Source organism: Myotis yumanensis, unplaced genomic scaffold (assembly GCF_028538775.1).
Source record: "Myotis yumanensis isolate MYYU_CA2020_CCGP unplaced genomic scaffold, mMyoYum1.0.hap1 SCAF_7, whole genome shotgun sequence".
NCBI classification, from domain to species: Eukaryota; Metazoa; Chordata; class Mammalia; order Chiroptera; family Vespertilionidae; genus Myotis; species Myotis yumanensis.
Genome location: NW_027223758.1, coordinates 66,075,791 through 66,090,316, shown reverse-complemented (window position 1 = coordinate 66,090,316; position 14,526 = coordinate 66,075,791). Strand labels below are relative to the sequence as shown.

At 43.6% G+C, this 14,526-nt stretch overlaps 1 protein-coding gene across 2 annotated transcripts in view; it reads right to left on the bottom strand.

Annotated features, from left to right (window-relative positions):
• EEFSEC (eukaryotic elongation factor, selenocysteine-tRNA specific) overlaps positions 1–13,943 on the bottom strand; it is a 237,031-nt gene extending 223,088 nt beyond the window's left edge. For both annotated transcript variants that reach the window (XM_070421586.1, XM_070421587.1), the window contains exon 1: positions 13,598–13,943. In XM_070421586.1, the coding sequence (XP_070277687.1) occupies positions 13,598–13,916 (319 nt within the window). In that variant the 5' untranslated portion in view covers positions 13,917–13,943. The remainder of the gene's footprint in view (positions 1–13,597) is intronic.
• Between the last annotated feature and the right edge of the window lie 583 nt (positions 13,944–14,526).

The following is a 14,526-nucleotide window of genomic DNA, read 5'->3' as shown; positions in this document are numbered from 1 at the left end:
ATGTCCATTCCGCTTCGCTTCCTCTGAGTGGCAGATGGCTCTTCAGCCTTTACTTAGCCTCCCATATCCACACCCCAGGTGCCACACTTTCCTTCTGATGGTGCCCTTCTGCCAGTGGTATCACGCTCCCTCTCCCTCTCCCAGCAGCTCTGAAAGCTGCAGTCACAATGGGGAGAGGGATGTCCAACCACCAGACTAGTTGTCACTGCCCTCTCCTCAGACTCTTCAAAAGCCAGTACACACTCAAGAGGCTCTCCAAACTCCTGAGCTCTGGGCCACACCTGCCTCTGCAGCTCCAACACCCTAATGGTTCCTCTGTGAACTTCACATTCCGGCCCTTCCTTCATCTTGGCTGTATCTTTGTCTACTTCAAGTCCTGTAGCTGGAAAGCCTCCCATCTTCTCCACTGGCAAATTTCAACCATCCTTCAAAGTGTCAATAAGACAGCCCCTCCTCCTCCCTCACCCATTATTTTGATGCCCTAGCCTCACCTCCCACTTCCCCCACACTTCAAAGTGGCAGCTACTGACTATTCCTCTTCTTTGGCCAGGTACACTCTCATACTACTGACCACTCAGTTTGTGCCATGGGTCAGCTCTGCCCTTTCTTTTTTTCTGCGTGGAAACTTCCAGACCACCCTTCTAGGGTATGCACATCTTATGCTCCTTTTCATAAAACCCTTATAACTCTGCATCTTATCTTAACCGGCTGTTGGCACTGCCCCTGCTCTTCCTTAGCCTCAGGACTAGGAGCTCCTTGAAGATAGGCACTTGCCCTCACTTTCAAACAAATGCACAATATATGTTTGCAGAATCAATGAATAAGTGGTTGAATACAAGCCCAAATGTCTCCAGGGCCCAGGCATGTAAGAGAAAGAAGAGCATTCTGAAGCACATATACCCTTTCTACTCGGCTTTGGGCCAGTGCCAACAGGCTGGAGCATGGCTCCATGGCCACGAGAGTCTCCTTGTTTCCAGACAATCCAGGAATCTGGGTTGTTATATAAGAAATCCTGACTTTTAAATGGTGATGAGTTTTTAAATTTTTTAAGCTGTTATATGGGCCATCAAAACATATCTGCAGGCTAGACCAGGGGTGGGCAAACTTTTTGACTCGAGGGCCACAATGGGTTCTTAAATTGGACCGGAGGGCCGGAACAAAAGCATGGATGGAGTGTTTGTGTGAACTAATATAAATTCAAAGTAAACATCATTACATAAAAGGGTATGCTCTTTTTTTTTTTAGTTTTATTCATTTCAAACGGGCCAGATCCGGCCCGCAGGCCGTAGTTTGCCCACGGCTGGACTAGACCCTGGACAAGACCCTAATGTGGGATGAGGCCCTACCAAGGTCAGATAACCATCTCCTGCGAGGCAGGAAAGACAAATGGGCAGATCCAGGAAAAAAAACAGAAGAGAACCCAATAGGCCTTCCAGAAACAAGCAAATGGCACTTGCTACACACCTACCACAGGCCAAATAATGTGTTGAGAACATTTAATTCTGTCAATATATATTTATTTAATTCAACTCAACTCAATTATTTCTTTAACTCAAATATTATTGAGTAAAGATAACCCACAGAATATTTGCAAATCATATATCGAATAAGGGACTGGTATCCAGAATGCAAAAAGAACTCTCACAACTCATTAATAAAAAGCTAAATAACCCAATCTTCCATAAAGTCTGAATGTTTGCTGACCCACCTTCAGGTGCCGTGCAGCTAAAAAAACAGCCTCGGAATTCAGTGTGGCCTCTCCCATGGGCAGCTAAACCCAGTGGAGGCGGCCACAAGCTGTGGATCACTTGAAGCTTAATTGGATTTAATTGACATTTATAGAATATTTCACCCCAAAGCTGCAGAATATACATTCTTCTCAAGTGCATATGGAATATTCTCAAAGATTGACCACATGTTAGGACACAAAACAAGCCTTTACAAGTTCAAGAAGATTGAAATCAAATCAAGCATCTTCTCAGATCACAATGGCATGAAACTAGAAATCAACTACTATAAATCAATTCAAAAAAATTAAAATACATGGAGACTAAATAGTATGTTATTAAACAATGAATAGGCTAACAATGAGATAAAAAATGAAATAAAAAACTTCCTGGAAACAAGTGAAATGAACATACAACAACATAAAATCTATGGGACACAGCAAAAGCACTCCTGAGAAGGAAGTTCATAGCATTGCAGGCCTACCTACCTCAAGAAACAAGAAAAAGCTCAAATAAATTATCTAACCCTACAACTAAAAAAAATTAGAAAGACAACAACAAGTAAAGGCCAGAGGAAGTAGAAGGAAGGAAATAATAAAGATCATTGCAGAAATAAATGACATAGAGACTAAAAATAAATAAATAAAACACAAAAGAAAAGATCAATGAAACCAAGAGCTGGTTCTTCAAAAAGATAAACAAGATTGATGATCCTTTAGCCAGACTCAACAAGAAACAAAGAGAGAGGACCCAAATAAATAAAATCAGAAATGAAAGAGATGAAGTGACAAGTGATACCAAACAAATACAAAGGATTATAAAAAAATATTACAAACAAGTATATGCCAACAAATTGGGCATCCTGGGTGAAATGGACAAATTCTTAGAAACATACAATCTTCCAAAACTCAATCAGGAGGAAGCAGAAAACCTGAATAGGCCAATAACAACTAATGAAATTAAAGGAGTAATTTGAAAATTTCCAGCAGCCCTAGCTCATGTGGCTGAGTTGGTTGAGTGTTGTCCCGTTGCACCGAGAATTCACTTGCTTAATTCTCAGTCAGGGAACATGGCCAGGCTCAAACCCAAGTAGGGGGCATATAGGAGGCAGCTGATTGATGTTTTTCTCTCTCACTGATGTTTCTCTCTCTGCCTCTCCCTTTCTCTCTCTCTAAAATCAATAAAAACTTTTTTTTTTTAAATCCCAACAAACAAAATTTTTGAAACAGACAGATTTATGGGCAAGTTTTACTAAACATTCAAAGAAGAACTAACACCTATCAACCACAAACTATTCCAAAAAATTCAAGAGGAGGGAAGACTTCCAAGCTCTTTTTACGAGGCCAGCATTATCCTAATTCCAAAACCAGATAAAGACACTACAGAGGAAATTACGGGCCAATATTCCTGATGAACATAAATGTTAAAAATCCTTAACACCACAAAAGTTGCGGGTTCGATTCCCTGGTCAGGGCACATACCTAGGTTGCAGGTACAGTACAGTCCCTGGTCGGGACACACGTGGGAGGCAACGATCGATGTTTCTCTCTCACATTAATGTTTCTCTCTCTCTCTCTCTCTCTCTCTCTCTCTCTCTCTCTCCCTCTCCCTCTTTCATAAATAATAAACTTTTTAAAAAGAAGCCAAATGACCCAATTAAAACATGGGGAAAGGATCTAAACAGATAGTTCTCTAAAGAAGATATACAAATGGCCAACAAGTTCATGAAAACATGCTAAACATCACTAGCCATCAAGGAAATGCAATGAGATACCACCTCACACCCACTATGATGGCTATGATCCAAAAGACAAACCAATAACAAGTGTTGGTGAGGATGTGAAGAAATTAGAATCCTCATACATTGCTGGTGGGAAAGTAAAATGGTATAACTGCTGTGGAAAACAACCTGGAAGTTCTTTAAGTAGAAATAGAGTTGCCCTATGGGCCAGCAATTCCACTCCTAGGTTTATACCCAAGAGAATGAAAACATTCCACACAAAGACTTGTACACCAATGTTCATAGCAGGATTATTTATAACAGCCAAAAAGTGAAAATAATCCAAATGTCCTTCAACTGATGAATGGATTTAAAAAAACAAAAATGTGGTCTATCCATATAATGGAATACTGTTCAGTCATGAAAAGGAATGAAGTATAGTTGGGGTAAGGGGAATGGGGAGTTATCATTTAATGGGTATAGAGTTTCAGTTTTGTAAGATGAAAAGAGTTCTAGATATAGATGCCACCAAATTGTAAACATAAAAATGGTTAAGATGGTAAATTTCATGTAGTATATACTTTACAACAATTAAATTATTTTCAAAAGAGGAATGAAGTATATATAGTTCATGCTACAACATGGATGAACCTTGAAAGCATTACACTAAGTAAAAGAAGCTAGACACAAAGGTCACATATTGTATGATTCCATTTATATGAAATGTCCAGAAAAGACAAATCTATAGAGACATTAAATAGATTAGTGTTTGCCTAGGTCTGGGGGAGAGAATGGAGAGTGACTGCTAATGGGTATGGGGTTTCTTTTGCCGTTTTTTTTGTTGTTGTTGTTCTGTTTTTTAAAATATATTTTTATTTCAGAGGAAGGGACAGGGAGGGAGAGACAGAAACATCAATGATGGTGAGAGTGAAAATCATTGATTGGCTGACTCCTGTACACCCCCTACTGGGGATCAAGCCCGCAACCCAGGAATGTGCCCTTGACCAGAATCAAACCCAGGACCCTTCAGTCCACAGGCCAACGCTCTATCCACTGAGCCAAACTGGCTAGGGCTAGGGTTTCTTTTTGTAGTGATGAAAATATTCTCAACTTAGACTATGCAACAGCTACACAGTATTGTGAATATACTGAAAAAACAACCAAAACCAGTTTGGCTCAGTGGATAGAGCCTTGGCCTGCAGACTGAAAGGTCCCAGGTTTGATTCCGGTCAAGGGCATGTACCTTGGTTGCAGGCACATCCCCAGTAGACGGTGTGCAGGAGGCAGCTGATTAATGTTTCTCTCTCATTGATGTTTCTAACTCTCTATCCCTCTCCCTTTCTCTCTGCAAAAAATCAATAAAATATATTTAAAAAACAACAACAAACAACCACATTGAAGTGTACACTTAAAATGGGTGAATTTATGGTATGTGAATTATATCTCAATATAAATGTTTAAAAACATTATTGAATATCTACTATGTGCCTGGCCCACACCGAGTAATTCAGCTGTCTCTGTCCTGTGATGCCCTTGTGAGGCTAATGGGAACAACAGTTGGAAGACAGCCTGCAACAGAGGAGTGGAGGCATGAGGTGGAACTGGAGCCCAGCCGGCGAGGGCTCATTCCTACTCCCCGCTCCACCCTGAGGCCACCTCAGAAATGACAGGCTCCACCTCATCAGGACTGAGGCCTTAGGGTTACCTACAGCATCAGAGCTGCATATACTGTACTGTCATCTTCGTTCAGCATAGCCCAAGGTCAACTGAGGCTCCAGCCAACGAGGAATGACAGCCATCGTGGAGTGGAGGTGGGGAGTAGGGTGATGGGGATATGTCCCAGGGCTTAATTTATGATGCCTGGGATGCCTGTTCAAATCTTATTCCATCCTGGATGGATTGACTTTGAAGAAAAACCCAAGAGACATGCTGAGAGAAAACAAAAGAGATGCTAAGTGAAAAGTTTAAAAACAATTAATTTTAAATGATTACAGCTTTACCAAAAGCTTTGGCTATGATTTCCTTCTGACTTTGATTATAACCTTCCAGCAAAAATATCTGCCTTAAGAAGGCAAAGTCTTTGCATTATTTTCTATTCCTAGCATGACTACAAAAATATTCTTTGATTTAACATTTGATATGTTTTGTTCTCAAGGGCAAGCCCCATGAGAAGAAAAATGTACCCTAACAGAATGAAATATGACTACCTGTTTCCATTTTTCTTTCCTGTTGGTTCCTGTTCAAATATTCTGCATTAATTTAAACTCAGAGCTGCATCTCTGATATTGTGCTACTCCCACACTGTCATCGAAACTGAAGTAAAGTCACCCGCTGTCCAACTCCAGGAGAAAATACTGCAGACACAGTTCAACTTGAGACTCTCCTAGAGATGGCTAAAGGCACTCCAACTTGGATAGAGATCAGGTAGGGTCAGAGAGTGAAAAGGTAGCAGACAAAACAGGAAAACTTGTATCTGAATAGAAAGAAGCACACTTGGCACCGAGGGAGGCTGACTTCCAATCTGGACATAAAGAGGCTTTAAGCAAGTTAAAACAAGAGACACCAGTAGAGAACATCACAAAAGTGGCACTGGCCCTAGCCGGTGTGGCTCAGTTGGTTGGGTGTCATTCCGGCCCCGAAAGGTTGCTGGTTCAGTTCCCAGTCAGGGCACATGCCTAGGTTGCAGGCTCAGTGCAGAAGGCAGCCTATCAATGTTTCTCTCTCTCTCTCCTTTCCCCTCTCTCTCTAAAAATTAATAAAATAAAATAAATTTAAGTGGCACTAGAGAAGAGAATCTTTAGTATGGTGCACACCTTTCAACAAAGAATAAAAAAATAAACGGCAACTTTCCCTGGGTGAGCACCAAGGTTCGGGGAACCTATACCTGGCAGATTCTAGGAACTAAAGAAGTTAAGGTTAAGGAAGCATTGCCACTTATATCAATTCCTTTAAATATGCCTCAATAGCCCTAGCCAGTTTGGCTCAGTGGATAGAGTGTCATTCTGTGGACTGAAGAGTCCTGCGTTCTGGGCTAGTGCAAGAGGCAACCAATCAATGTGTTTCTCTCACATTGATATTTCTCTGTCTTTCCCTCTCTCTTCCACTCTCTCTAAAAATCAATGGAAAAATGTCCTCGATGAGGATTAAAATATAAGTATATATATGCCTCAATATTTTAGGGCAGCGGTTCTCAACCTGTGGGTCACGACCCCTTTGGCGGTCGAATGGCCCTTTCACAGGGGTCGCCTAAGACCATCCTGCATATCAGATATTTACATTACGATTCATAGCAGTAGCAACATTACAGTTATGAAGTAGCAACAAAAATAATTTTATGGTTGGGTTACAACACGAGGAACTGTATTTAAAGGGCCAGAAGGTTGAGAACCACTGTTTTAGGGCAAACATATATTAATACCACAATGTATTTCTACACAGATTCATAAAAAGACTTAGGGACAAGGAAAACCAAAAGTAGGGTTTTTTCCTTTGCTTGGTTGGTTGGTTGGTTTTGCATTAGAATAACATCCAAATATCTCGAATGGTCAGGCCCCCAGTTTGTTATCTCTGCTTGTCCTGTACGGCTTTCTGGGCATTATGTGCAAATGCCCACACATTAATATAAAAAATCTGATTGAGCCCTGGATGGGTAGCTCAGTTAGTTAGAGCGTCATCCCAATGTGCCAAGGTTGCGGGTTCCATTCCCAGTCAGAATACATACAAAAATCGACCAATAAATGCATAAGTAAATGGAACAACAAATCAATATATCTCTCTCTCTGTCTGTCTCTCTCTCTCTCTTCCTTTCCCTAAAATCAATTTTTCTAAAAATCTGGTTAAAAGCACACATTCAGTAACACACACAAACACCGTTTCATGGGGCCAAAGAAAGTAGCTCAGACAGACTGCAAGCATACTCCTTGATAAAACAGGACAAAGGGACAAGCACTTTCTCCACGCTGGCACCAAGAGCTCAGAAAGCTGGAAAAACAGAAGGCAACTTAGCTTGTTTTACAAAGGACGTTCTTTCCCAGGCTGCAGAGATAAAAATTCCGGGGCTGCTGACTGTTTTTCCTCCAAAAAGAGTAACCCTGAGTTAGACTTACAAAGCTTTGGCAGCTTTCGTCAGCTGTGTCCAGGGGGACCTGAGATGGTCCAAGCCACGCAGGAAGAACCACTTAAATAAATGGTAGGCACAGGAGGCAAGAGATCAGGGCAACAAGTGGTGGCAGAAGAGCTGCTGTTCATTAACTACTGGAACAAAAGACCAGGAGACAATACACTGTTAATCCTAGCAGCCACTAGAGGACTATAAATTGCCAAACCAATATACCGGCATTTTTCAGCTCTCCTCTTTGCTGCCAGAGTTAGATTAAGGATGGGTCCAAGTCCCTCATCCCCACCCAAGTCTTTAAAACATACATTATTGAATCTTTTCGAAGTTCTAACCCTGAAAGGTTTATACTCAAAATGGATTAGAGAAAAATGCTGCCCTGAAACACCACTATAGGGGACTGGAGAGGACAGGCACACTTCGTCATTCACACTGAGAATGCCTGAGTATAGGCTGTGTGGTCAGATCAACATGGATTCAAACAGCTCTGCCATTTATGAATTGTGTTTCCTGATCTCTCTGAGCCTCTGCTTTTTCATCTGTAAAATTGGAATATCTCTTACCTCACACATTGCTGTGAAGGTAAACAAAAAAACATGAGGGTAGCATTAAATAAATGGGAAGTACTACTGTTGTTATTAACCTCATAGCCCCACTTACGAGTTGTATCTATGGCCACATAGATCAAGGAGATAAAACCCAATTTTCTCTAAGTTAAGAAATAATTCTTTTTGTATATGAAACTATTTAGGGGAGCAACAGGATTAAAGAGAGCCAGCTTTATGATATATTAAATTTCAGAGAGAGAGAGAGAGAGAGAGAGAGAGAGTGTGTGTGTGTGTGTGTGTGTGTGTGTGTGTAAAAAAAAAATTCAGAGATATCATCATGGAACTCAGACAATAGTTCTAATTTCCTCCTACTGAGAATAATGTATTCAGCAAGGGGTCCAAACCATTCACAACAGCCTGGGAACACTAACAAAAGCCCAATCTTCCCGCAATCCCAGGTATAGGTGCAGTGCCTTCTGCCAGTAGGAGTCCCTGCCCAGCGATCTTGCCTTTCTAAAGTTTGGGCCTGAACATATCACAAACATGCTTTAAAAGCCTCCCAGTACCCTTAGGAGAAATCTACACTAAGGGCCTAATCCAGCCGTGGGCAAACTACGGCCCGCGGGCCGGATCCGGCCCGTTTGAAATGAATAAAACTAAAAAAAAAAAAAAGAGCGTACCCTTTTATGTAATGATGTTTACTTTGAATTTATATTAGTTCACACAAACACTCCATCCATGCTTTTGTTCCGGCCCTCCGGTCCAGTTTAAGAACCCATTGTGGCCCTCGAGTCAAAAAGTTTGCCCACCCCTGGCCTAATCTAAGCCAAACACTTACCACTCTATGGGATCTGGCCCATCAACATTTTATTTTCATCTTCGGTACACCTCCCTACACACCATGCTGATTTCCAGCTGCACCTAAATGCTAGCTGTTATCTCTGATTCTAAACAAACAAGACAGCAGATTTAAGCCTCAGAGCCCTGCCCAGGTATTTTCTCTACTAGGAAAGCTCTTCTTTCCCTATCTTGCCTCCCCCACCCCTGCCCCCAGCAAATTAGGTTATTCCTGCTTTTGTCCTATGTGCAAAAAGCTCAATAGGTCACTCTGCACGTGGAACAGTGCCCTCTCCCTGGCTCTGTTGTCAGCTCCTAGGAGGGAAAAGAATCAGCATGCATGATGTACCTACTTCATACTGACTGCTTTCTGCTCACTATACCCAGCTAGCCCAGGAGCTGGTACACAGGTTCATTCACTTGGAACTTACCAAGTGCTACTATACCCCAGGCTCTGGACCAAAAAGAGAGAATACACTGGAGAACAGAGACAATTAACAAGTAAACACATAAAGAATATCAGATAATGGAAAAGGCTATATGGAAACAAAATATGGACACGAGAAAGTATGAGGAGAAGAGAGGTGGAGACACTTTAGATAGGTAGATCAGAGGAGGCCTCTCTGAAGTGACATTCAAACTGAGATGTAAATGATGGGGAGCCAGATGACTAAACAGAGAGAACAGCAGGTGCAAAGACTGACCCATTCAATAAGTAGAAATGAAGCCAGTGTGGCTGAAGGTAGGAAGGGATGAGGCTCGTTGGAAAGCAAAGGCCTGACCATAAAGAGGGTCTCTTCCTGTGGGCTATAAAAAGGAAGCTGGATTTTAATCTAAGCACAATAAGAAGCCACTGGAAAGCCTTGAAGCTGAGGGTTGGCAAGATCTGAGGATCATTTGTAAGAGCAGTACACTTTCTACTACATGGAGAATGAGTTAGAGAGAGGAGTGCAAGTGGTTAGGAGAGGAAGAACAAAGTCCAGATCTATAAGAGTCCAGCTGCCACAAGCTAGGATTTGGCCTCTGGAGAGATTTCAAGAAGGCAAAGATACCATGGTCTTATGGATCATGAGGATAACTAAAGATATTGACCAGATCCAGGTTAAGGGCAACAGAGTTAGGTTCCAACATCAGCCCAGGGTATTTTACTTCCCAAGCTTCAGTTTCCTCATCTGAAAAATAGGACTAATATTCCCACTACATGCCCACCACTTGAGGTTGTTGCATAGAATCAAATTCTTGGCAACGGGCCTGGGTCAGAGCAGGACCTCAAATGTGAGCATCCTTCCCCTCAAAAGAAAAAACTCTATTTTCTCCTTTCCCCGAAAAGGAGGGTGGGAATCTGACCTATTAAAGGATAAATACTAGCAGCCATGGTCTCACCACTCCAATGTGCTCAGGTCACATTTTAATGCCTGTAACAAAAGGAAAGTCTCACTCAGGAGGTGAGAGAAAAATAAAAAGATTCACAATGTACACATAAGAGAAAAATTCCTCCTTTTCTTCTATAATTTTATAGTCTAGACCAGTGGTCAGCAAACTGAGGCTCTTTGGCCCCTTGAGTGTGGCTCTTCCACAAAACACCACGTGCGGGCACGCACGTACAGTGCGATTGAAACTTCGTGGCCCATGAGCAGAAGTCGGTATTTTGTGGAAGAGCCACACTCAAGGGGCCAAAGAGCCGCATGTGGCTCGCGAGCCGCAGTTTGCCAACCACTGGTCTAGACCAAGGACTTGCCAAATTCTTGGGGCATTCGTCATATAGAATCAGGGCAGTATCTGAAACCTTTGTGCCCTATCAAAAGCTTCTCTATAAATGTATATGTTAGAAGGGGGCTGTGGCAGTATAAAGTGGTCTGAGGAAGCGTGGGGAAAGCTTTGCAGTGAAGCACATCTGGGCTATGCCACTTATTAGCAACACCCCTACATCCCAATTACCTCAACTGTTAAATGGTAACCACCACACTTTTTGTAGGGTTTGCCCAGAAAATGGCAAACATGCCAGAAAAGCAATGCCAATAAAGAGATTTGTAGTTACTACTATCTGCCAGTGTTGGAAGGCCCAGAATTAGATTCAAAAGTCATACAGTTAGTAAGAGTGAAAGCCAGGCCTCAAGCCCAGTTCTGACTCCAAAAGTACATCCTTCATCACTTTACATTATATACTAAAAAAACTAAGAATTTGCCTTCTCTCTCTCTTTTTTAAAACCTGTCTCTTCCACTTCCAACCTAGACTGACTCAGAGTACATCCCTTAAAATACATTTTTTTTAATATATTTTTATTGATTTTAGAGAGGAAGGAAGAGGGATAGAGAGATAGAAACATCAATGATGAGAGAGAATCATTGATCAGCTGCCTCCTGCACACCCGCCACTGGGGATCAAGCCTGCAACCCAGGCATGTGCCCGTGGCCGGAATCGAACCTGGGACCCTTCAGTCCGCAGGCTGATGCTCTATCCACTGAGCCAAACCAGCTAGGGCCATCCCTTAATATATATTTGGATGTGACTAAACAGAATTCAGTTACAAGACGAGGAGAAAAGGATAGAGAAGGTCACATGCCCCTTTATATTCATCTGATGACTGAAATATATATATATATGGCTTGAGTAGTAGACTTTAGGCAGCATGATCTTGGGCCGATCCCCTCCCTTTTTTGAGCCTCCATTTCCTCTACTATAAAATGGGGAAATTATCTCAGACTGCCTACAGCATGGAACAGTTAAGCGGTAACAATGATGAAAGCACCTAACATACTCATCACTGTGTTATTGGACTTGGCATGCCCATGGACCAATTAGGCCAATAAAATCATCAGCCCAAGACAGACCACGTTAGGCTCATGTCAGAGTCCATGTGGAAGACAAGTTGGGATTTGCACCGACTGGTCCAATCAATACTCCTGAGAACATACTTCTAGAACAGCCGTGGGCAAACTACGGACCGCGGGCCGGATCCGGCCCGTTTGAAATGAATAAAACTAAAAAAACTAAAAAAAAAGACCGTACCCTTTTATGTAATGATGTTTACTTTGAATTTATATTAGTTCACATAAACACTCCATCCATGCTTTTGTTCCGGCCCTCCGGTCCAGTTTAAGAACCCATTGTGGCCCTTGAGTCAAAAAGTTTGCCCACCCCTGTTCTAGAAACTCCCTTCAACCCTTGCCTGCTTGGCCCTACGGCACCAGCAAAACAGCTGCCTGGAGGGTCCCAGGAGAAGGACATGCTCTGTAAGATTTTCAAGATGCCACTGATGAGCCAAGTGGTGACTGCTAGGAACCTGCTTTGGCTCTACTTCCAGTTGCCCCTTCTCATCCTTCTCCCCACATAGAACTTTTCAAAATTCTTTGATTCCTCTTTTTTTATGTTTTTATTGATTTCAGAGAGGGAGAGATAGAAACATAAATGAGAGAGAATCATTGATCTGCTGCCTCCCGCATGTCCCCCACTAGGGATCGAGTCCTCTGAAACCCGGGCATGTGCCCTGACCGAGAGTCAAACCGTGATCTCCTTGTCTCATAGGTGGACACTCAGCCACTGAGTCACACCAGCTGGGCTCTTTGATAGATTTCAAATCTATGCCTATGTCACTGTTTTTCATCCCTTCTAATAAATATTTGAAGATGCTGTTGTTGTAGAACTGCGGGTTAAACATGTTCAATAAAAAATAATCATCTGGCCCAGCAGAGGCTCAGTGGTTGAGCGCCAACCTAGGAACCAGGAGGTCACAGATCGAATCCCAGTCGGGGCATATGCCCAGGTTGCGGGCTCAACCCCCAATCGGGCAGAAGGCATCTGATCAATGATTCACTCTCATCATTGATGTTTCTATCCCTCCCTCTCCCTTCCTCTCTGAAATAAATAAAAATATTAAAAATATATATACACATGCCCTTTGCCCCTGCCAGTTCAGTTCTAGGAGCTTATCCTACAGATATACTAGCACACCCATCAAAGATTTCTGTTCTAGAAAATTCACTGAAGCATCATTAGCAAAAACTTGGAACGGCATAAATATCCATCATTAAGAGATAGTTAAGAAATGTTGGTGCAAGTATATAATGGAATTTTATGAGACCTTTAAAAGAATGATGTAGCTTTATATGTACAGAGATGGAACCCTTAGAGTAAAATAGTGTATATGTTGTTACCAATTTGTTAAAAAAAAAAAAAAAAAAGGAAGAAGAAAAATAAGTAGGGGGATATAGGTATACACAGATATGCTTGTCTTTATATGAGGTTTTCTGAAATGACACACAAGAAGCTGGGAACAGTGGTTGACTCTGGGAATGGGAACAAGGCGACCGAAGGACAGGTGAGTGGAGACCTTTTTGTGACATTTTTTACGTATATAATTTTTGTACTCTTTTCAGTTTGTTCGTGTATAACAAACACATCTTGACTTTTTGAAAAAGAAAGAACTTTTTTTCTTTTTTTTTTTTTAAGGAAAGCACCTTCCTGCTCGGTGGTGCTGGGTGGGAAAAGCTTCCAAGTCAAGCGCCGGGGGCCTTGGGCCAGTCCCGTCCGCCTCGCGGGGCCTCGCCGGCCCCACCTACTGAGCGAGGCGATCTCCCTCGCCCGACAGCGGAGCCCGGCCGCTCCGCCCGGCGTCCGCGAGCCCGGCTCCCGTCCCCGGCCCGCGCTCACCGCCAATGATGGTCCGGATGAGGGAGGCGTGCCCGGGGCAGTCGACCAGCGTGACCTGAAGCTGCGGCTCGCCGGGCTCAGGCCCGGTCTCCGGCGCCGCGGGGTGGGACGTGGGCAGCGCCGACCGCAGGCGCGCGGGCAGCGGCACCGAGAAGCACGAGAAGCCCAGGTCGAGCGTGATGCCGCGCTCGCGGCTCTGCGGCTGCTTGTCGAAGGCGGCGGTGGAGGCCGTGGTGCTCAGCGCCCGCGCCAGCGCCGTCTTGCCGCTGTCAATGTGGCCCAGCACGCCCACGTTCACGTTTATCCGCACCCCTGCCATGCCGCCGCCACCCTGACCACCAGCCGGTTCGCCCCTCCCGCGGCCGCCGCTGCAGTCCGACCCTTTAAGCTGTCCCCTCCGTCACCCGCGCGACAGACATCCCAGTTCCGGGCCCGAAGTTTCCGCCTTCCAGGCACCTATGGGCACCGCCAGACCCAGCGCAGAAGGAGGGTGTCCCAGGACGGGACTCTACCGAAGTCGCCGAATACAGTGCTGCTCACCTGGCTCCTCCCACCTAAAGCTTGGAGGAACCTGAGCTTGGGGAATCCGTCCTGCCATCCACTGCAGAGCTAGAACAGCATAGAATACACAGAATCAGAACCCTGGACCCAGGGCGCGGCCCTCTTACTTCCTCACTCCCTCCCTCCCTGGTGATCTTTCCTCTCTCTGGGCTTTAAGAGCCATCGACTTTTAAATGGGTATCTCTAAGCACACTTAACTGCAGGTTTATACATACAACTTGAATATCTAATATGTATCTCAATCTTAGTGTCCTCACTCCACCAGCAGCCCCCATCACATTTTGTGAGAACCACATTCTCAGTTCCTCAGGCAGTAAACCTGGCTCAGTCCCTGAGTCCTCTTTTCCTTTTATATCTCACATCCAATT